We start from the raw sequence: 21,266 nt of genomic DNA, 5'->3' as shown, positions 1-21,266 counted from the left end.
CTACAGTCTAAGTAACAAACAAAGCATTAAATGCTTTAACACACGTCAAGGTACAGGATACAGGTTTTAGTGTTCGACTATAAAAGGGTCCACGTTTGGGCTCCAAGTTGCCCTGAATCCATCTGAAGCAAGTGGACCAATGTTTAAAACAGTGCACATCATATTAATAGTGTTGGCGTGCGATGTCGCACTAAAAACGCTGGTGGAATATTGATAAAACTTAATCAAACGAAATCCAAACAACTGCAGTGTTTACAGCAGATGTTTAATTTGCATGAGAAGAAGAAACCATTCGTCTAGTTCGCGGCGCAAAACAAGAAATATTAAAATGGATTTTTCTTTGCAGAGCAGAATGTGATTACAGCGTGTTTACCAGCTACTAATGGAAGACGACTGGAGGACTATAATGCCTGTGTCACAACATAAACACAGTGGCCCTTTGATGGCACTCTTTCATTACAGATTACATTCATAAACAATAAAAACCCCAACAATCTGCAGCTCTTGTTGCTGCTTCGCTCTGCACTGCAGCGAACGTGCGGTTCCACATCTCGGGGTAAAATCCACGGCTGATACATACGTCACCTAGAGATCTCATTCCTGTGTGACAGCCCGCTCATAAAGCCATGAGAAACATTAAGATGCAACACCGTGTGCTGTGCTGGCAGCCCCACTGACCCTAATTCATAATGACTCCATTGTCTTGGGGAACACAGACGTATATCAGCCGTAAATGAAGTAGGACAGGCACTTTAGCTGGCGAGATGAGGTGATTATGGCTCATGGATTAGTCTGCCTGGGCGAGGTGGATGATCACCCTGACGGGCACACAAACAGAGGAGATGGAGAACGCTCGCACCTGCAGGGTCGCGTGCACGCGTGGAAACGGCCCCGCGAGCAAACGACGCCCAGACAAAGACGCCAAGTGGATTTACTGTAAATAAAGTGCACAGGAACGTGATCCACATGCTGCGGAGTGTGTAGCGGTCATCTGAGGTCTGCTGGTGTTCCCCAGGTGCATGTCACTGTGATCAACTGTGATCAACTGTGCATGTGATGATCCTGTCAGGTTGCAGGTTGCAGGAGTCTGCTTTGTATTTCCCTAATTTGTATTCAGGTCAAATTATTTCAAGGAAACAAAATCTATTTTAGTTCAAGCTGTGGTTTTATGTGCAGTCTTTGTCACACAGTGAACATATGCTTGTTTGTTCTGAAAACAAACCCCCGCCCCCCCGCGCGACTGCTTGACTGGGGATTGTGTGTCATTGTCTGACAGTGATCCCGTTCAAATGTCGACGCTGTTTATTGCCATGTTGCATTTGTACCATAACGTTTCATGCACGCAGAGTCTGAGTTATTTCCAGCAATAACAGACTGAACATAAATTAGATCACCAATATACGTGTGTCGTAGCCTGACCTCAGAACCTTAAGTTCAGCGGTGCATTGTACATATTGTAGCTGCTCGTGTTTCGTTTTGCAGCTAATTCAACTAATTCTTGATGTTTCAAACTTATGAAGTCAACCATGCTTTGCTCTAGGCTTTTTACTTTCTCTATTTTGTGTATTTTTATTTTGGGGGGGGGGGGGGGGGGGGGGGGGGGGGGGGGGGGGGTGGGGGGGGGGTGGGGGGGGGGGGGGGGTGTGGGGGGGGGGGGGGTGATCAGCTGCCTTTGAGCTAGTCGACCTCTTCAGTGTCAGGAAGCTGACTGGCTCAACTGGAGTGGATCACCGTGGTAACCTGCTCCACAGCAGGTTAACGTGGCAGCATCACATCAAACCCGTCAGCTGTCGGAGCAGTGAGTGGATGTGGACAAGCTGTGGAGGTTCTGTGCAAAGTCCCTCGGAGCTCGGCGTTGTCTGTCTCTGACTGGAGCTCAGAGAAAAAAAAACGGCAAATAGAAAACTCTGAGATAAAAACAAAAACAAATAAACAAAAACAAAAAAAGCCCTGGTGTCTTTTATGGGAAAAATAATCCATGGGCTGTTAATTAGCTCCTGGGATTAGAAATACAACATTGGAGTCAGATAAACCTCATCGGGCTTCTCCTGTTGGCAGCAGACAGTTACTTTTCATTTTTTATGAGTAATTCATAATTGATTACCCGTCATCCATAAAAAGCATAAAACGCACAGGCTTACAACATGTTTATCTTCAGACTTACTTTGGATTTGCATTTATTTAATTCTAGCTCTGTATTGTTTGGTTGATGAATAATTTCATGTTTGGTAGATCAGACTGACATGAACTTCCTTGCATGATCCTCAGCTCTGTAGTGTCTTTGTGAAACCGTTGGATCAGGTTTTGGCTACCAGTCATGTGAGCCAGCTTTAATGGAAACCCCTCAGCGTTTCTTGAAAACCCCAGTTTTTTTGTTTTTCTATTAGCCTCTGTGAACTTTTACTTGCATAGTGAACGTGCAACGAGAGCTCTTGAGAAAACATGAAGATATTGATTTAACTGCTGAAGTCCTTGGATGCGAATTTAGCGAAGTTAGCTGCTGGAGGTGGCTTTGAGGGGCATTAAGCCACTGTGCTGCTCATTCACAGCCAATAAAACATGTGATATGTTGTATAGAAAGGTTCTGGTGTGATGCGATATCTGCACTGTGGCCTTTTCTACTCCCCTTCATTTCGTGGGTGCAGTCCTGCGCCGCTTGCATCATGTGAAAACATATTTCTACATTGATTAAACTGTTAAAGTAAGTGGTTTATCGGGGGTCAAACGGATGGAGAGGACCCCTGAACCGTGGGAGATGGAGGTCATGAGGCCTGTTGGGGAGAAATAAATCAGGCTTTTGGGAACAGAAGCCACCGTCTGAGCGCTGTTCAGTGTCTCTGTGAAGTTTCCAGCCTCCCTCTGAGCCCAGAGGAGCTTCCTCAGTGGTACTGTTGTTCTGAGGAGGATTAGTCCAACGGCCAGACTGAGCTCTGTCTGTCTGTGCTGACTCACTAATGGACGGTCTCCACCCTCCTTCTGCTCGTGTTTATGCAGCCTGGATATCTTGCTCCGCTTCACACAACCTCGTTCCTCCTGCACAGAGTGATAAGAACAATATATTCACGCTGGAGACACAATGGATCCTCCACGCTGGAGTCAACCGTTGTGACCTTCCAGTTTCCGCCACTACGCGGCGCATGCGTCATGCGCTGCGAACATTCAGTACTCGTGCGTTTTATCAGTAAATTGCTGAGAATAAACTGTAAATTCCGAACGCTCACGTGAACGGTGCAAAACAGGAAACCTTGTTGCCCAGAATTTATAGAAAGTCCGGCAGCGGAGGCGTTTCCTCTTTAAAGCAACTGCGCCAGTTCAAAAACTGCCTTGGAACTAGTTTGCGCCCGTTGTGCTGCTGACGAGACAACTCGGCTGAACGTTTGTTGTCGCGAATTTCAATGGATGCGTCGTTTAGCTGCAGGACATGTGTTCGTCAGCGAAACTTGGCCAGACTGACGAGTGCTCGCTGAATATGGTTAAACCTGTGAATGGGGGCTTGTTGAGCAGCATGTTTGCGAACTGATCTGGGACGTGTGTGCCGGCTGCAAGGCACAGATACCCCCCAAGGTGCAGGGATGTTGTTTTTGTAAGCGAAACGCCCGTCATTCAAAATCCGAGCCAATGAGACCGAGCGCGACCGTGAAACTGTAACCTGCGCGCTGCAAGAAATAACGCGACGGGCCGCGGCGGCGCACTGAAGTCGCGGCAGTCAATAACAGCGTGCTCGTGCGTGAGGAAACATGTCGCTTTCTAGTTGAATTCAATAAAGCTGCTGTGGTTTCACATTGTGGTCTGTAGCGAGGAGACTTTTAATAAATCGGAGACGCGGTGAATCCATACGTCCGTTTAAATCAGCTCCACGGATAAAACGGACCCTGATCAGATTCATCAATTTCCAAAAAACACTTGTCGAGACGAACACTTTTTACAGTGTAGCCGGCTGGCACAGTAGGAGGGAGGAAGAGAGAGAGAGAGCGAGAGAGAGAGGGGGGGGGTGGAGGAGTTGGAGGAGGGGGTGTTGGTCCTGGAGAGCATGGCCGCAGGAGCCGCAGCGCCGCTGACTCGCTTCGCTCCCTCCGGATTGATAACACCGCTTCTCGTGCGCTCTCGGCTTGTGCGGCGCGTTTCACCCGGAGGCTGCGAGCGTCCACGCGCGCCGGAGAGCTCCGCTTCAGTCGCGCGCGCTGTCGTTGTTGTCGTCCCGCTGGTCAGAACCGCTCGGGCTGCCGCGGGTCGAGCCGCAGCTGAAGCCGCTGCTTGGAGTCCTGTTCTGGGCGTCTCTTGCTGATTCACGCGGGGACAGGAGAAGAGATCCCGTGGACCGTGGATCCGCTGTCTTCAATTGTGAGTCGCGGGAACGTTCATTGAGCGGTCGCTAGAGTTCCACGCACAGAACTGCCTCCCGTCTGGAAAATCCAAGGCGAGTTGGAGAAAGAGTTGGCTGAGCTGCGCGGAGTTGAGCAGGAGATCGCTGGAGGCTGGAGAAGAAATACTGTGGATTTCAAGTGTTTGTTGCTTCTTGAAATAGAACTTCATTCGATTTGACTGAGAAAAAGTGAACCACCTGACTGTTTAAAACCGCTGACTGAACATAAACGGGAACTGAAACTCTAATTGTTTCAAAGCAACAAAGTTAAAGAGGACGGGCGAACTCTCGCCTTCTTCCCGAACCTTTAACCCGAACCGGAGCGAACATGCCGCAGGTGGAAATGCACCTCCTCTTCCTCATCCTTGTCATCGGGATGTGCGCGTACGGCCAGGACCCGGCTTCCAAGGTGGTGTCGGACCGATACGCCGTCTACTGGAACCGCACCAACCCCAAGTAAGTGCGCAAAGTGGGCCGTCCCCCGTCGTTCCCGCAGCGACGCACCGGCTGCACGCGGGAGCTGCTGCACGCGGGGACTTCACCAAACGCTGCCCGGTTCGAGGTGCGCTCGAAGCGGGCTGCACCTTTAATTATTCTTCCTGCAGTTTGCAGGGAGAATTCAGGCTTATAACCCGTGTAAAGCCTCACACAGTGGACAAAGTGATCAACTTTCTGACGCAAATATAAAACTGTTTATGTATAACAATTAAACCGTAACCGCGCATATTTTGATGGACCTTTTTAACTGAACGCTCATCGCGCTAAATGCAAGGATGACAAACTGAGCGACTGTCATTCTTTTCCTTCTCCTTAATGGATTCCAGCTTTGAATCGTTTTTTTTTACAGTCTGTGCGCAATTAGGCGTCATTACGCGCAGCCACACGTACTATGCCGAGTGTTTTTCGCACGTTCGCGTTGAAAATGAAATAAGCTGAGGAGCGTCACAGGCTCTGCTGACGCTGAGTCGCTCTCAGCCGCCGGCCTCTGACGGGGCTGGACACGGTAATAGTTTGGTCTAAATCAAGATTCACTTAGTTGGAGTTGGGATTTATTTGAAAGTTCTGAGATTTATGTCTTACTGATACATGCGTTGATTTGCTAAAAGTGGCATAAACCTTCATCTGCTGTTTTGGTTGTGATTGTCACAAGTTCTCCAAGCTTTTTCAGCTCTTTCTTGTAGTTTGGAGGTTTCTCTTCCCGTGTGTGTGTCGTGGCACATCCCTTGGTGACTCAGTGCTTCACTCCAGGCACACAAGTGCCCTGTGACATTATGACCTTATGTATCACTTAGTTTCATTCACAATGTTCTCGGCCGCTTCATCCAGCTTTACAGTAGTCAAAAATGATTTCTAACAACACGTACAGTGGGATGAGGAACTGGTTTGTTGGGCTTAGTAGTCCAAACACACAACAGGGCTGCTGTGTGTTTTTTTTTAATTGTTGACCCGGAGCCAAATTGTGTGCGGAGACTTTGGTGGAGAGGAGCTGAACTGACAAGATGTTAACGACACAAATGCAAATGTTGTGGCTGTTACATCAAAGGCCGGTGCAGTTCCTGCTCCTCCAACGCACAGATACCGCGGCCCGATAACAGCTTTACCGTTCAACTCGCAGGCTGCAGGTTGTTTTTTTCTCCTCCTTGGCATCCAAACCGTTCCCAGTTCCCAAAGTCTGGCGTCTTAGCTGCCATGCCCCCCCCCCCCCCCCCTCCCCCCTCCTGTCTTCTCATGCCCTCCTCCTCCTGGCCCACGCTGGGGCGGACAATGGGGGGGTGCACAGGGGTACCTCGGCAGTGGCCAAGACGCAGCGTGGTGCTGGATCTTATGAGAGATCCACACATGCTGAGGTCACACATTCAGCAGTAACCGGGCCATTTGCGGGTTAAGCAGCACAGAGGGGACCGTTGTCAGGGTCAAAACCGGGGCAGTACCGTCGGCAAAGGGGGCCGGTTAGAGCTGTGGCATGGCACCCCGCCTGGGCTTTGTTCTTGCAGAATAGGGGCTAAATAAATGAGTAACTCTAAATGACTGTCTCTTTTTCTCATTCATGACTTTAATCTAAACCTGACCCAGGCAGTATAATGTTGAGCGAGGGCCATGCTCGAAGTAAAGGGGGGCAGACCTGCAGAAAATCCTAAACGTATTCCATACAAGCTCACGGCCCTTGATCCCTGCTGTTTAATGTAACCACACGCAGGATAGGAGCCCTGGGAACCTGCTGAGGAACAGTCCTAACTTCCAGATGAGCTTTCATACCCCCCCGCTCTGCCTTCCCCGCCGCATATTTGACCAAAGTGGGGAAAAATCGCATCCGGAACAGCAGTCCATACTCAGCCATTCATGAAATCCCCTACAGGAGCTCTGCAATTGAAAAGGGAAGTGAGTCGTGAAAAATGGAAATGCGATGACATGATGATGTGTTCCTATTGTTTTAAAGAGGGCAAAAGGAGGCATGTGAGTAATTGGCATAAAGATGAGCTCATGTTTGCTGTGCTTTCATCTCAGAGAAATCTTGCTTCGCCGATGGTTGTTGCTGATTAGGCTCAGACTGCTGGAGGATGGAGTTCGAAGAAGCTTCTACGACGACAGGAGCTGTGCTCGTATGAACCACTTAATGAAATTAAACAAATTCTTAGTATTAGAGAGCTTTGTTAGAAAGACAGTTGTGCGACAGATCTGACGTAATGAGCGCTGCTTGTTTTTTTATGCTAAATCCCCAAATCAGAACCAAAATGGCCCGAGATCATTTGTAAGTAAAGTGTAATTATCCTGCCGTCGAGGCTGCATGAAATATTTTCCACAGTTCGGTCGCTCCATTAATGAGAGGGTGACGTGCGCATGTTGTGCACGTAGCTGCCAGGTCTCAAAATGACGGGAATGATCCTTATTTGGATAAAATACAATTTTGCAAAAAAGGGAGTAATTTCGCATCAATCTGATAAGAATATGCTGCAAAGCACTGATGGCGTTTTCTCTCGGAGTTTCTGTCTGACGAGTTTGAGCCGCAGACTCAAAGTGGTTTCAGATGTTGTCATCAAAGTATCATGACTAATGTCTGTTACCATATCACAATTTCCCTGTCACAATGCCAGCGCATTAGCAGGAGGGTTCCAAAGTTGTTTGCGTTCGGTTTCACTTGGCAGTGAGGCACGCAGCACTTCACAGAGCTTTGTTTATAGTAATTACAGTAAGCGCTTAATAATGCTGGTAGTAACACAGTAACTAGTTGTGTCGGATGCCCGGCTGCATGACGACGGATCCATTGACTTATTACTGTAAAAGACAAACTGGAAATATGTTGAAAATGTTGAAATGCCGGCATGTGTGTAGCAAAACACAGACCAGCATGAGGCGTGTAAATAAATAATGGAGCCTAATGTGTAATTAATGTTATATTACCAGGACATTATCATGTAGTCAGATAAACAAGTTAACAAACCTTTAAAAATAAGCAAACCATACAATCCTTTATACGATCTATAACGCATTAATAACATTAGATTCAGGCGTATAACCTAGAACGGTTCTATTAACAAACATCAGTGATGTCGTTACATAAAAATGCTTGTTGTTTGTACAAAATGGATCAAAACAACCCACTTGTCCTTCCTGTGTGGGCTCATTAATACAGTCCTAGTGACAAGGTATAAATGCGTTTAGTGCACATTGTAAGAAAGTGGAACTAAGACAAAAGCGTCCCAGTGAAGGCGAGGAATCAAAGGCTGGAACAGAAAGGCGGCGTTTCACGGTGGAAAAGGCTCATGTAAGAAAAATGAGCCACAGATGTTCCCTGTCAGCCACGCCGTCTGTGTTGGTAAGCGAATGATGGAATAAAATGTATGAGCGGGGCATTTACTGCTGCTCTGACAAGGAGCTATTAGCAAATTCCCCACTCACGAGCTATTTAGCTGCTTCATTAAAAGCCACCCGGGCCCAGATGGCCCGTGCGCAGGCGCTGCCGCGGCCCTAGGTGTTTATTTGTTGCTGATAGGTGGGATCAGCGGAGAATCAGGGCCGAGTTCCGTCCCTAATCTCCCGAGCTGTTTGTGTCCCCGATGCCATGGAAACCGATACCCCTCGTCATCAAAGAAGCTCATTGGGTGGGACTAACGACCTGACAGCTGGGGAGAGAGGGATTCCAGCGTTCAGGGGGAGCACTGTCACCCCAGGGGTTGCCTTTAATCTCTGATAATGCCTATCTGAAAGCTCTCTGCAGCAGATGCAACATATTTCATAAGACAATCAAAGAATCTCTTCAGTTGCTTGGTATAAGTATAGTGACTGACTTCAAAGAGCTCTCTGATGATCCACATTGTTTCACTTTAGCTTTCTGGACATCTTGGTTGTGTTTAATTGAGGTAAACAGTCGGAGAACCGTTGGATTCAGCCTCATACACTACTTCTCCTCGCAGCAGAATGACCTCCGCTGTTTGCTTTTCTTGCCCCGATCTCTTTTTAATCTCCACTTAATGAAACAATACACTGTTTCCCACTTGATGGCGAGCTGATGTTGTGATAGTTTCCCAGTGGCATTGTGAGTCGCCCCATTTGCATTGTTTCCAGTGTTTACCCTCGCTTTTCCCTTCTCGGCCTCTTCCCGGCTCCCCGCTGCTCGGTTCCGCTCGGATTAAAAACGGACACACAAAAAAAGGCGCCCGCGTCCAAATATTGACTGGGTCGCGGCGTCGCGGCCCTCTAGTGCCCGGCGCGGACTCGCTGAAAGGCCGCTATTGTTCCGCTCGTACTCAGCGGCCCGTAGCTTCAGACTGGGGGTAGGAGGAGACGGGAGAGGGAGACGCGGCCCTCGGACTGTGCATATGTTATGTGAGGTGAGGATTATAACAGGACTACACAGTCCCAGGGTGGGGTCACAGCCTGAGTTTCCACCCTGAGGAGGTGTCAATCTCAAAAGGCATGAAAGAGACCTGACTGATTGTCATTTCCTGAACTGAAGGGAGGGGTTGAGAAAGTGTCAATAAACCCAGGATGAGAGGCTTCTTATCTGAGGTTTCCCTTTCGCTTTATTACAAAGTGCAGGAGCATTAAGCCTCCTCGCAGCACTTCACTCTTCCAGCTGGTGAAATGAAAGCGCATCTCGGACGGGAGATCTGTCGTACGCAGGTTCTCATATGCTGTCAGTTTCCTTCCACTCGCTGTGCTTAAAGAGCGCCAGGCCTCAGGTCAAGCGGGCCGCGCGTTCCGTGCGCTCGGCCCTCGGCGGCGAGGAGGCAGGAGTCCCGCGGAGGCGCCCGTCATTCCTCGCGACCCCTCCTGTGGAGAGGAGCCGTCCCAGCCCTCCCTTCACGCTCCCGCTAATAGGGTGAGGCCCTCGGGCTGCCGGGGCATGATTGACAGGAACTAGTGACGAGAGGTTAAGTGTGGCAGCTTTATTGGTTTTTAGCAGTAATTCTCTCCGGCTCGGCCGTAACTCACACTGAGTTTATAAAACCTGTTAAAATAGGTGCATTTCCTCCTCTTTTGCTAGTTTTATCACAATCATTTCCTCCCTGTTTGGGGGTAAAGAAGCAACGGGTGCAGTGCGATACCAGTATCAGTGTATTATATACTGGAATCATTATAGCGTCACATTGACACAGTAATAATGCAGTGCTGCGCTAAGGTACAGTTAAGCCAGTACTGCATTAGTGCTACACTAAAAATCACTACATCAAAACAGATCCAGTGTGAAATACCTGTAGGACTGGGTTAGATCAACCCAGGTTCACTTCAGTGGACTTTAAGGGTTCTAGTGTTGGTTGTATTTGCCTAAAACAAGGAAATTCTAGAAGAAAATATATGCTTTAATGTAACTAATCAATCAAAAGTATAATAAAAATATAAATTGCATAGTAAAGTACAAAAGTGAAAGTATTTTAAAAATCAAGGGGGTCAAAAAGTAAGTAGCGAGAGTTGTGAAGTAAATGCAGGAGAGTAAATAGTCACTTCTGCTTTGGAGAACTTTAAAAGTAAAAGTAAATGAAATGGAAAAGTATTCTGCACTGGAAAACGTTGAATTCCTAGATGTCAAAATCTGGGAATTGTTCCAGTGCAGTGCGACAGCTTCAGACTCTAATCAACTCAAGTTTCCAGATTTTTATGGAATTAAGTTAGTATCATGGAAGAAGACAGAACACAGGACAGCGTCTGACCTAATCACAATAAAACACATCTTAATATGTGAATCTGGATCAGTTGCAGCATTTGCTACAATAGCACAATCATTGAATAGAGTTGAATCATGGACTGATCTGTTTAGCAGAGATTACAGTAAATGAGTCGATACTGACCCTGAATGCACAGCGTTTCATATAACGCTTCTTCTTCTGCATTGTTTCAAGAGCGCAGCACTGACATGACTCAACAGTAGCCACCAGTGACTTGATAAGATGCATTGTGTGGAGATCAGTAACTGTGTGACTTTGGCTTCTTCTGTTTGATATGCGCCACAGTCAATGGATTAGCGGGGGGACTCTTCGGCCTAATCTCAGTCTCACTCGGCTGCACAGAGGTTCACTTTTCTGCCGTTTTAATCTTAGTGGGGCTTTTTGTGTGTGTGTGTGCTGTTTAAATGTGAGTGGTGAAATGGCATCCCCTGTGTCTTTGTAGGCACCGGTGAGGGTATTAGCAAAGAGGCTCTAAGGGGCTTAAGAGGTCAGCAATCCCTTTGTGTGGAGACACAAAACACTTCCTGTGGGACCCTTCACCCCTCTCTGTTCTTCTTACAGAAAGCCAGGTCCTGCCTGACCATTCACATTAATCAGCCTTAGCTCCTAATGACTGCAGTAAAGCTGAGAAAAAATGCCTCCAAAATGCTCCTAAAGAGCCACTAAGCCGCTAACAGACAGGGCACGGCCGCTTGCAGGGCGTCACGCTGTATCAAAGGTGGCGGCATTTGGTCTTTGCCTCATCTCCATGAAATGTTGAAGTTTGGATTGTTTGTCCAGACCTGCTGCAGTTTTTTTTTTTCATTTTAGACTCATTCTAACCCCTTCCACCTTCATCACCTCGCTTCATCAAGTCTGGTTCAACATATGTGCTTAACGTGACGTTTGTTCTCACTACAACCCTCCTGAAACCGCTTGATTTGTGTTGGAAGCAGTTTGAGAACGTGTTACTTCACCGGTGTCGTTTTTCTACTACTACGGATTTACAGCGCGCCGGTGAAAAGTGCATTTAGGCTCTGAGGAGAGTAAAGGATGAGCTGATTGCACAAGAATTGAAGATTGAAGACAACCCAGTAAGAGAATAAATAGCTCTCACTGGGTGACGTTTAAGTTTAATTTTGGACCCAAAACTGGTCCGTGTCTGCAGCTTTGACTCTTTAGTTGTAACATTGGAGGTTTCATTACTTGGCCTCGATCTCACCACGGTGCTTGGCCGCTTCTCCTCGTTTCAGACAAATGGAGGTAATGAGAAAACTGGCACATCAGTGGATTCAAATCCTATATGATTACAGCTGAAATGCAAATTGGCTTAAAACACAGACTTGATAAAAAGCAAATGTGATCATTTTGACAGTGGAGGCCAAAGCTCCAACTGAATGTTTTTGGAATTATATTTGGGTCACTGTGGCTTTGGAGGGAGGCCTAAAACATAAAGTATGTGTACCTCCTCATCAGGGAAGATTTTATATGGCTGCTGACTTTTAGCTTTGTGTTTATCTTGGAAGAATTGAGACAAAAGCTGGTGTGTGAGCGCACTTTTGGGATGAAGCTCTGTGACGAACATGAACATGAATGTTATGGAGCCAAAATGCTTCCACGAGAAAAACTTACCGCTGTCTAATTACTTTTGTTTCACGAGTTCATGTCTCGTGTAATTATTTAGGAAGGAGAGTTTATCTGATGATGCTCTGAAGCTGCGTCTTTCACCACCACATCGGATTGGAAGTTTAGGTTCGCTCGACCATCTTCAGACTCTGCTGATGCTAAATATTGAGAGCAGAAATGCTATTTATCCCCGCGTGAAGAACAGTTGTTGTGGCATGAACTTGGTGTGACTTTTCGGGGACCTTTTGTGTGGCTTTCTGGTCTGTTAGGACTCAGAAGTGTTTCCTCCTGTTGGATTTTAGCAGACATGGCGCTTTGGGAGCCATGAAATATTAAAAAAGCTGTTTGTGATCTCACGATAAGGTCTGGACCTTCACACGCAACCCGGAGAAATCCAGGTCAGGAGCACCACGACCACCAAACAGACTGGTCGGCGTTTCGGTCGACATTATGTTGACTTTTTTTTTTTTTTCCTGGCCCGTGTTATTTTGGTGATGAATGACCGTGATTAAATTGTTGTTGGTATTTTATCATCGCACAACTTGAGTTGCAGGGTCATTAATGGAAATCTCAGACTGCCAACATCTGTACACTTTCCATATACGTGTCTGACTCCTCTTCGCCTCGTCTCTGTGGTGTGTGGCGAGGGGGGGGGGGGTTGGCGCAGGCAGCCATTTTCTTAATTCAACTCCATTTTGTTTCAGAGAATAAAAGTAGGTTACGAATCCTGAGGACGTCACTTGAGCATTATCAGATCTTTGTGATACGATATTCAAACTACTACAGAAACTGCTTGTTTTTAATGCGTTGATTTCTTGATTGTCACATTCAGAGTTTTCTAAATGAAACCCCTCAAAGAAAGACGAAGGTTATCGACTATTTTGCTTCATAATTCTTGTGTTTTAACACAGTTTATGATACATTTGTAATCTAAATGAATTGTTTTTCACAAACAAAGCCGTTGTTGTCTGTGTTGTTTCGAGGAAATATGTTTCAGTTTAGCAAGTTAGTAAATACCTCTAATTTACTAACTAATGATGTAATCACATTGCTAAAAATGTATATGAATTTGAATTGATCTTCATGACATGACTTCATTTTAGAATTCAGCATCAGTTTCCAAGTTTTTAGTCAAAACAATCATCAGTCATATACACAGCAGTCAGAGAAGCGTCTCATCAGTGGAGGCAACATTATTTGATCTTTTAAACCATCGGACAAATCAGGCTGTTTCCAATCGCACCCTCACAGGTTTGGCTAAATGCTCTCGACGCTACATTGTTTCTTACTTTCACTCACGTCAACTCAGATTATTGATGTAATTGTGCTTTTCTTGTCTTGTTTTAATTTTGATGGATTGCTGGAATCAGGAAAACCAAATAATTCCCTTTTCAACGTGCCTTTTGTGCTTCCCATCTGAGAACTAAACAAAAAAATCAAGACCAATTACCTCGAAACAAGTGTAATAATGCAGCGCAGATGTGACAAGCTTATTTATTTAAGGAACTAATCATCCAAAAACAAGCTTTTATGACTCTGTTGAATCATCCTTTCTCCGGGGAGGCCTATCTCCTACTTGAATGACCTACTAACACAATGATGTTCATCCAGGCTGTGGTGCTGGCTGCTGTGGGCCTTTGCAGACGCCCTCCATGCGTTTGTACCTTGGCGCTCGTATCACTGCATGCAGCGGCAGCACGGCGGGAGCACGCGGGCTGACGCCGCGAGAGCTTGTGCCGATGATCCCCTTTTATGTCTTGGCTCCATCAGGGCCCTGAGTTATTCTAGTGCATAATTGATAGAGGAGTTAGAAAAGCAGAAGTAATGCGATGAGAGGGTGCAGCCAAGCGGAGCGAGGGATCGCGTGCGTGGGGCTGCAAACATTGCAGGGGACGAGAGGAGGGCATCTGGCGTAACAGGTCCCAGCGCTGAGTCGGCACAGAAGACGCGGCCGTCTCAGCCAATCGCAGCTCTTCGTTTCCCACCAATAGCATGCTTCCACTCCAGCAGAGTACTACGTCCTCATCATCTGGAGAGGCTCTTTAGTTGCTAGCACTGTTTCTTTTCTGTGGTTTTAAAACTATTAAGTTGAAACTTCTCCGACTACTGAGACGTGTGTCTTTGTGTCATTGAGGTGTATTCCTATTAGTACTTTGCAGTATCAGTAAAGCCAGGTTGGATATCACACCTAGACACGGACCTACAAAGAAAAGCTAATGGCCCAACAAGCCTTCATTGTGTGTTTAACAAAAGAAACAAGGTCACGTATCCCAACCTGTCCCGTCGCGCTGCAGAGGCTGCTTTAATATAACATTGTTACAAGAATACCATTTAATACATAAATGACTGAATATAAAAACAAATAAACTGAATAAATGTTGAAAATATTTAAACGATAAGAATGCTTCTTAAAAAATAAATATAAGGTGAACCAAAAAACATTTTCCTTTGTATCTTGTATGTACTTTAAATAAAAAACATGCTATTTGTGCTCAATATGAAATAATTCCTTGCACACATTTTTAATGCTTTAGGTAAACACACTTTTAAAATAAATTGGATAATTATTTTTTGTAGTGTAATCAACAAAAGTGATGGAGAACCTCTTTTGTTTTCTTCACATTATCTTCTAATACACAGACTCTATGACTCCTTCATTCAGTGTTTGTTGTGTTTTACTTCGTTTCATATTCATGGTCTTAATGTGCAAAATGTGCATTAGACTCAGCTAATGGGAATTTATTGTAATTTCACGGGCAGGGAAAGTGTTCTTTTAATTACCCAGCAGCCCGGCGTAATGAAACAGTAAGTTGTGCAGTTCTGTGTGTGGCTGTGCAGGCGGTGGCTGATGTCTGAACCCAGTTCTGAAGCACAGACTTGTCCAGAGGAGCACTTAGAGGCCACTGGACCAGGACTGTGCCTATTAAGATCATAAAACCCGGCTCATAAAGATGTTTTATTTGTTTCCTGAGTGTGTCGGCCGCTTAGGTTTCCATCAGAAGTCTTTATGGCTCAGTGCTCATATTTCTGTCTCTGGACGAAGGCGACTATTAAGTTTTAGTGGACTTTTGTAGGTAGCAAAACCATGGTCACCGAAAGTTCACTAATTATTTTTTCGTTATTTGAATTTTTTTTTCACAACTGTAACAAGATACTTTGTGAGTAGCTCTGTAAATTATATCTAAATATTTGAATCGATAGTTAGTTTTTATGAGCAACTACACAAGATTTATATTTTTATTCTATGCACTTACATTTTTAGTTATTATGAACTTATATTGTTTTGAACATTTAGTTTAAACTGTACATTGAAAACTGAAAATCGATATATAAATTTGACCAAAAATTGTATCATTTGAAATATGCTTCACTATAAAATAAAAACATAAAATAAATGTATATGTATAGATATGCAATGTAACAAAAATATACAACTAAAATTGTAGGCTTTATAACAATACAGTTCTTCCAGTATGTGTGTTTGTGCAATTTATTTATTAAATTAAAATTGTAATTTTGCAACTAAAGCAAACATTGTTTAATCTGACTAATAATATTTGCATTATATATTCTAATGTATAGAATTTATTAAATAAATAGCTATTTACATTAGGCAAAAAAAGTAATAAAAAAATTATTGTACATTTACGAAAATTTCATCTGTCGCCGTTTTAGCAAAACTTTGAAAAAATGTAAAATGTAGTAGGCGCGCTTTTGAAAATTAATCTGATTGTAAGTTTAATGACTGGAAATTCATAGGAATGACAGGAAATCTATTTTCAAAGGCAAGCTGGCATTTGCAGGGCTGAACCTGGCTTTGATGCAGCCATGTGTCGTTGGCGCTGGGCTCCACTTCTGTCACCTTGCCTCAGTTTCAGCCGTGTCAGCCTGCTTGATTATAGGCTGCAATAACTTTATGGGGAAGAAGAATAATGGGCCTGATGTGTAGATGCTGAAGTCCTGTGACTGCTCCTGCGGGTCACATGGTCGTTCCAGAAGTAGTGCTGAAGAGGTCTAGACACGCGATACACAGGGGGGCTAAAGAAACATGCGGGCTAAGACGTCACACGCGTTTACCATCCACCGAGCCACTCCTGGATGGAGGCAGGCCCGCTCTAAGTTTTGCCCAGCAACCCAGCAATGTAGTGGGTGATGTGGTGCAGTGGCGTAGCACCGCGGCTTGATGCAGTTCTTGGCGTTTCCACTCAGAAGTCATGTTATTTCTGGATAATGGTATTACTATGAATGTACATGTTTCTTGTACTCAATCAGTTAAGTAATAAAACCATTTGAATAACTTTAGGTTTGAACTGCGACTCTTCAGCCTGATGCATCAGCTAAGTGGCCTTTTTATGTTTACATTTGGCGATGTCGCGTTTTTGTCGTCTGGCTGTCGAAAGTGTCCAAAATTAGGTTCCAAATCTTCCCCACTACAGTCAAACTGGATAATTATGCAAATTTCATCCAAACCCCCTCCTAAAAAACCTGGGGACGTGTCCTCTCAGTAAATCACCAATCAGCGCTACCCAATATGTCTGCGGCAGCCAATGAGCCGTAGAGCAGCTGTGCTTTCATTGGCCCGTTGAGCACAGATAACCAAAAACTGTGCCAGATACACCAGGGCAGAAATAACCCAGAATTCCTGTTGCCTGAAGGGAGCAACACACTTAATGCAGCATGTTGAATTCATGCTGCAGCAACCTGCCTCCTTCTGAGAGATGGAAACTCAAATGCCAGCTACTACAGTTTCAGAATGAATCTGTATGGTCTCTATGCATTGTGGAAAGACCCCCCCCCCCCCCCCCCTGCAGTGAAAATGTTAGAGTGTTACACAGAGCTGAGTTTGCCTTCTCTTTTCATGTTGGTTCATTATCTCTACTATTGAATCTCATTCCTTTCCTCGTTTTACAACTTTCCTTTTCCTTCTAGGAAGTTAACAAACATGTATGTAAGATTTATGACAATTCGAATGACCGATTTGAATTGAAATTGAAGTTATTTACCTGGTCGAAGATAAAACATCTAAATTAGAGAATTTAGAGAATCTCTAAACCGAACTATACACAAACACAAAAAAGGTGTTTACTAATATTTTTAAGGATAAGAATACCTGTATTAATCCCACGGCCGGCAAGCTGCAAATTTGGTTTACAGGAAGGAGTATTCTATGTTTAATATAAACAAACTAAAGATGTGATTCCTGCAACAACGCGTCATCCTGCCATTCCTTAAAAAATCAAACATCACAATGATCCACTAGTCCCAAAACAAAACATGAAGCTCCCAAGTTGTTATATTTGTGTTTAAATACATTTCACAACTTCAAAATATTTTTGTTACTGTATCAGAATTTTTTTTTCACTTTTTTACATTTTAAAAAAGCTAAATCCAAATAATGCAAATAAATATTTAAATTTAGCAGCATATAAAATATAATAATAAAAAATATAAAATATAAAATTCAAAACCAATTGTAGTGAATTTAAATTTCATATATATGTTAATGATATATTACAATTAAAACAACAATACAAAAATAATAGGTGCATGTGATTAAGACAAATGGTCTTATATTGGTAAAATGAAATATTTTACTAACATTTAGTAGTGTAGTGTAACATTTTAAACAAGCTGACAGTACACAAACAAATTTGTCAAAATAGATTTTTTTTTCCGTCAAATTTGCAGCATAACGGACACAAATTTAAAATATTAGGAAATTTGTATTGATGAAATGCTTCTATTTAAAATACGCATGTTTAGAACGCAGGATCATACAAAAATACTGTACAACAGAAAATAAAAGCATATTTTTGTATAAAATTTACGTATAACTCAAAACTTTTTACAGTGTTATAATGACTTTGAAGAGAATAATTTTTAGCAGTCCAGGGCTTTGTTTTTACGTCTTTATTGAAGAAAAGCAGAATGTTAGTGTTCTCAGAAGCTGCTGTCCAGCTCGGCTAACCCTGATATCCAGATGTGCGTTATCCAGCTGCTTCCCGCCACAGTTTAAGCTATCTCACACACTTTATCCAAGCAGTTGTGTCTAATTGCACTCCACTACTTGCATTGGTAGTTCAGCAGTGTGCAGACACACATTCAAGGTACTCTGAAAAATGATTCTTTGGACACACACTCTTACACACCAACCCAGGCCACGCATGCCTGCACACAAAAGCAAGCACAGACGCAAACCTGTGAGCGGGGGTGTCATATATTTATACTGTAAGTCAGCTGTTTGATCGTAATTTGTGATTAATCAGCCATAAGAGCTTTACAATTAAGTGCAGCTTTTCATGTTGGAGTAACTGCAGCCTAATCCGTCTGGTCTTTCCCAAATGCTTTAAGGTTCAGCAGAGCAGATGACACAGAGCGAGGTGGCTGGGGGCTTGTGCTGGTTAGAGACTATCTCAAGACTGAGTCACAGGTTTTAGTTCCACTTGCGTCTTAGCGGCATAAATCCCCACTCGTGCAATTAAACGTGTATCTTGGTGGATTTTTTTTAACAGCACCTGCTTTTAAATAGTAGATATGTAGATTGCAACTAGGTGAGGAATCTGCAAGTTGTTGGACTAAAATGCCTCTGGTGATGCTCAAATATGCAACACATTGAATAACAAGAAATTAAATGTCCCAAACGATGGTGTGATGTCACTCAGGGTTGGTCACTGATTGGCCAGTGTGAACAAATCAGAGCATGCAGTCAGTTGCCACACCCTTTTTCTTCTGATTTACAGTTCACCTCCAGCTCAAAGCTTTTATTGTTCATTTCATAGGATTTTATGAGTTTTTTTTTTTAAAATATGAAATATGCAGAACCAAATTCAGTATGTGTGGCAGGTTTGGTGTATGGTGAGAAGTGCTGTAAAAGCAGAAGTAAAAATTATTGATCCATCATATAAACATTTAATAAAAAAATATGTCTTAATTTTTATCCTAATCTTAAAAAAAATTGGTAGAGCTATTTTGAACTCTTCTTTCATTGTGTGCTTGACTGAGTTGTTTCACAATGTTGGACCTCACCTCTTCGTGCCAGTGTGTCCTTCACTGCCATTCCCATCCCTTAACATGCACCAGCCTCACCCTGCATGGCATGGCCCTGGGCACACTGGTTCCTCCCCACAAATGTTTCTCCTACTGCCCTTTTGTTCCACTCGCGAATGGAGTTGATGCGTGTGAACCCGAACGTGATATCAGGGGCCCGAGAGTTCATTATTCGCCGCTGTTCTCACGGGGCGAGTGAAAAATCACCCCTTTGTGCCAAGGAAGAAAGAGCCTTCCTCTGACCTCATGGTTGCACAGTGTAATGTCAAAAGGCCTCAAGGTTTGTGCGGTGTAGCCACACCCACTCTGTTGTGGACCCACTGTGGAATCCAACTGGGGTCCCTCAATGCTGAGAGAGAGAGCTTAGGGAAAAAAACAGCCTCTTGTAAACAAATGTTTGGCTCCCACATTGTGAAGACCACTAATTGGACCTTGGCTGCTCAGAAGCTCTTTTTTCCTCCAAATTCAAGTTGTGCATTCTCTGCATTCTCTATATATTTTCCACTTGAGATGAAACTTACATTCTAATTAAATATGTTTAAGATCTTGATGTTTAGTTGACTGAATGACTGTCCTGTGTTTGTCACTGGAGAGTTGACCCATTGCTTTCATCAAAGCCAGCTGGTGTATGATAGTGACTCCAGTGTGAAAGTCAACAGATGATGAAGTATCTCACAGGAGGCTGCTTTGCCACATGTTCACCTCTACATACAGAAAATAAACTGTTGTAAAAAAGCAGCTGTACCCTATGTTTTAACTGTTGAACACCTGCAAATAAAATCTAATCTTATTTTAGTGCTGGAACAATCATCGAGGTCTTGATATGTTTCTAGAAATTTTAACAAAACAACATTAACAAAACTCAAGGTCAAATTACCCTTGGATCGTGGAGGCTACTAAATTATCAGCACTTCAATAATTGACCAGTGAGTGACTGACTTCAGCTGCTAAACCTTACAGTAGACTTTCATTGCTGTCAGATTCAATTATTACACTCTCTTTTCTTTATTTTTCCAGATGCTCATTCCTCACGATCGTTAGTCATTTCTGAAAAAGGGCGACTTTTTGAGCTCAGCAATTTAGCAAAATGTCATAATGAGGAGGAAACGTTTTTTGACTTGGTTGCAAATGTCTTTTGATCCGTTTTATTATGAAAACCTTGGGACATATGGGCTCAGTAACACACACCCTCTCTTGACCAAGGCAGGCTTAACTCAGGTTGCAGGCAATGATGGAACCTTCATAACATATCCCGGCGACCGTGTGATATACGATAGTGTTCTTTAATCACTCGTAATTATAACACCACTCAACCAAATGGGGCGTTCGCATGAGGTTGATTTTGGATGCAGCTGCGATCTTCCATCCAGCGACTCCATTTTTCCCTTGTCTCCCGCCTCCCTAGATAGCGCTGCCTTGTTAGCCAGGAATGTGGAAATGGCACATTTCTCCCGAACTAAACCTTCATGGGAAAACGCTGGTTCCTCTGTGGAGGAGGAACTGCTAATGGATTAAGTGGCTGTAGGGGCCAAGCCTTGATCGGACCCTGGTTCATTCAAGCTCCACGCCCCCCTCCTCTATCTTCACACAGGCTAATAGGCATGGCCGGCGCAGCTCAGCTTTAGACCCCGTTCCTCCGCCATGAACTTGGCTTTGCTGCCCCTCTTCACCCCATTCATGTCAGCGGGTCCTGGCATTCTTGTCGGGCTCTTTAAGTGTGTTCACTTTGGACAGCGATGAAAGGAGCCGGGGTAACATGGAACGTTAAATCACTTAATGAGGGGAGACAGGCAATGCTTTTGTCCGGCTTGTTCTGTAGCTGTGTCCGGCCAAAGGCCTCTAACGGGCTCTGACACCTCGCTCTGTTGCAGACCCTAGCGTGGGTGCGTGCGTCTTGTGTGTGTTGGTGCATTGCCAGGATGGGTTTTCTCCTACGTCTCAGCATTTATTTGCATTTCCTCACCAGCTCAGGGTGTTTATTTGGTCTCGGCATATTTCCCGTGTCTCCGTGTGGCGGGAAGCATATTTGTGCGTGTGGTGAGGGTTAATGGGGAGAAGCCGCGTAATGTGTTGTGTGGCCGTGACGG

At 44.3% G+C, this 21,266-nt stretch overlaps 1 protein-coding gene across 1 annotated transcript in view; it reads left to right on the top strand.

Annotated features, from left to right (window-relative positions):
• Window positions 1-4,005: 4,005 nt before the first annotated feature.
• Window positions 4,006-21,266, top strand: part of LOC114866888 (ephrin-A5-like) — a 56,711-nt gene continuing 39,450 nt past the window's right edge. The window contains exon 1 of the mRNA XM_029169124.3: window positions 4,006-4,819. Coding sequence (XP_029024957.1) covers window positions 4,692-4,819 — 128 coding nt within the window. The 5' untranslated portion in view covers window positions 4,006-4,691. The remainder of the gene's footprint in view (window positions 4,820-21,266) is intronic.

The sequence above is a fragment of the Betta splendens genome, chromosome 12 (assembly GCF_900634795.4).
Source record: "Betta splendens chromosome 12, fBetSpl5.4, whole genome shotgun sequence".
In the NCBI taxonomy this organism is placed as follows: domain Eukaryota; kingdom Metazoa; phylum Chordata; class Actinopteri; order Anabantiformes; family Osphronemidae; genus Betta; species Betta splendens.
The sequence above is the reverse complement of the archived record's forward strand: the minus strand, read 5'-3'. Positions and strand labels throughout refer to the sequence as shown.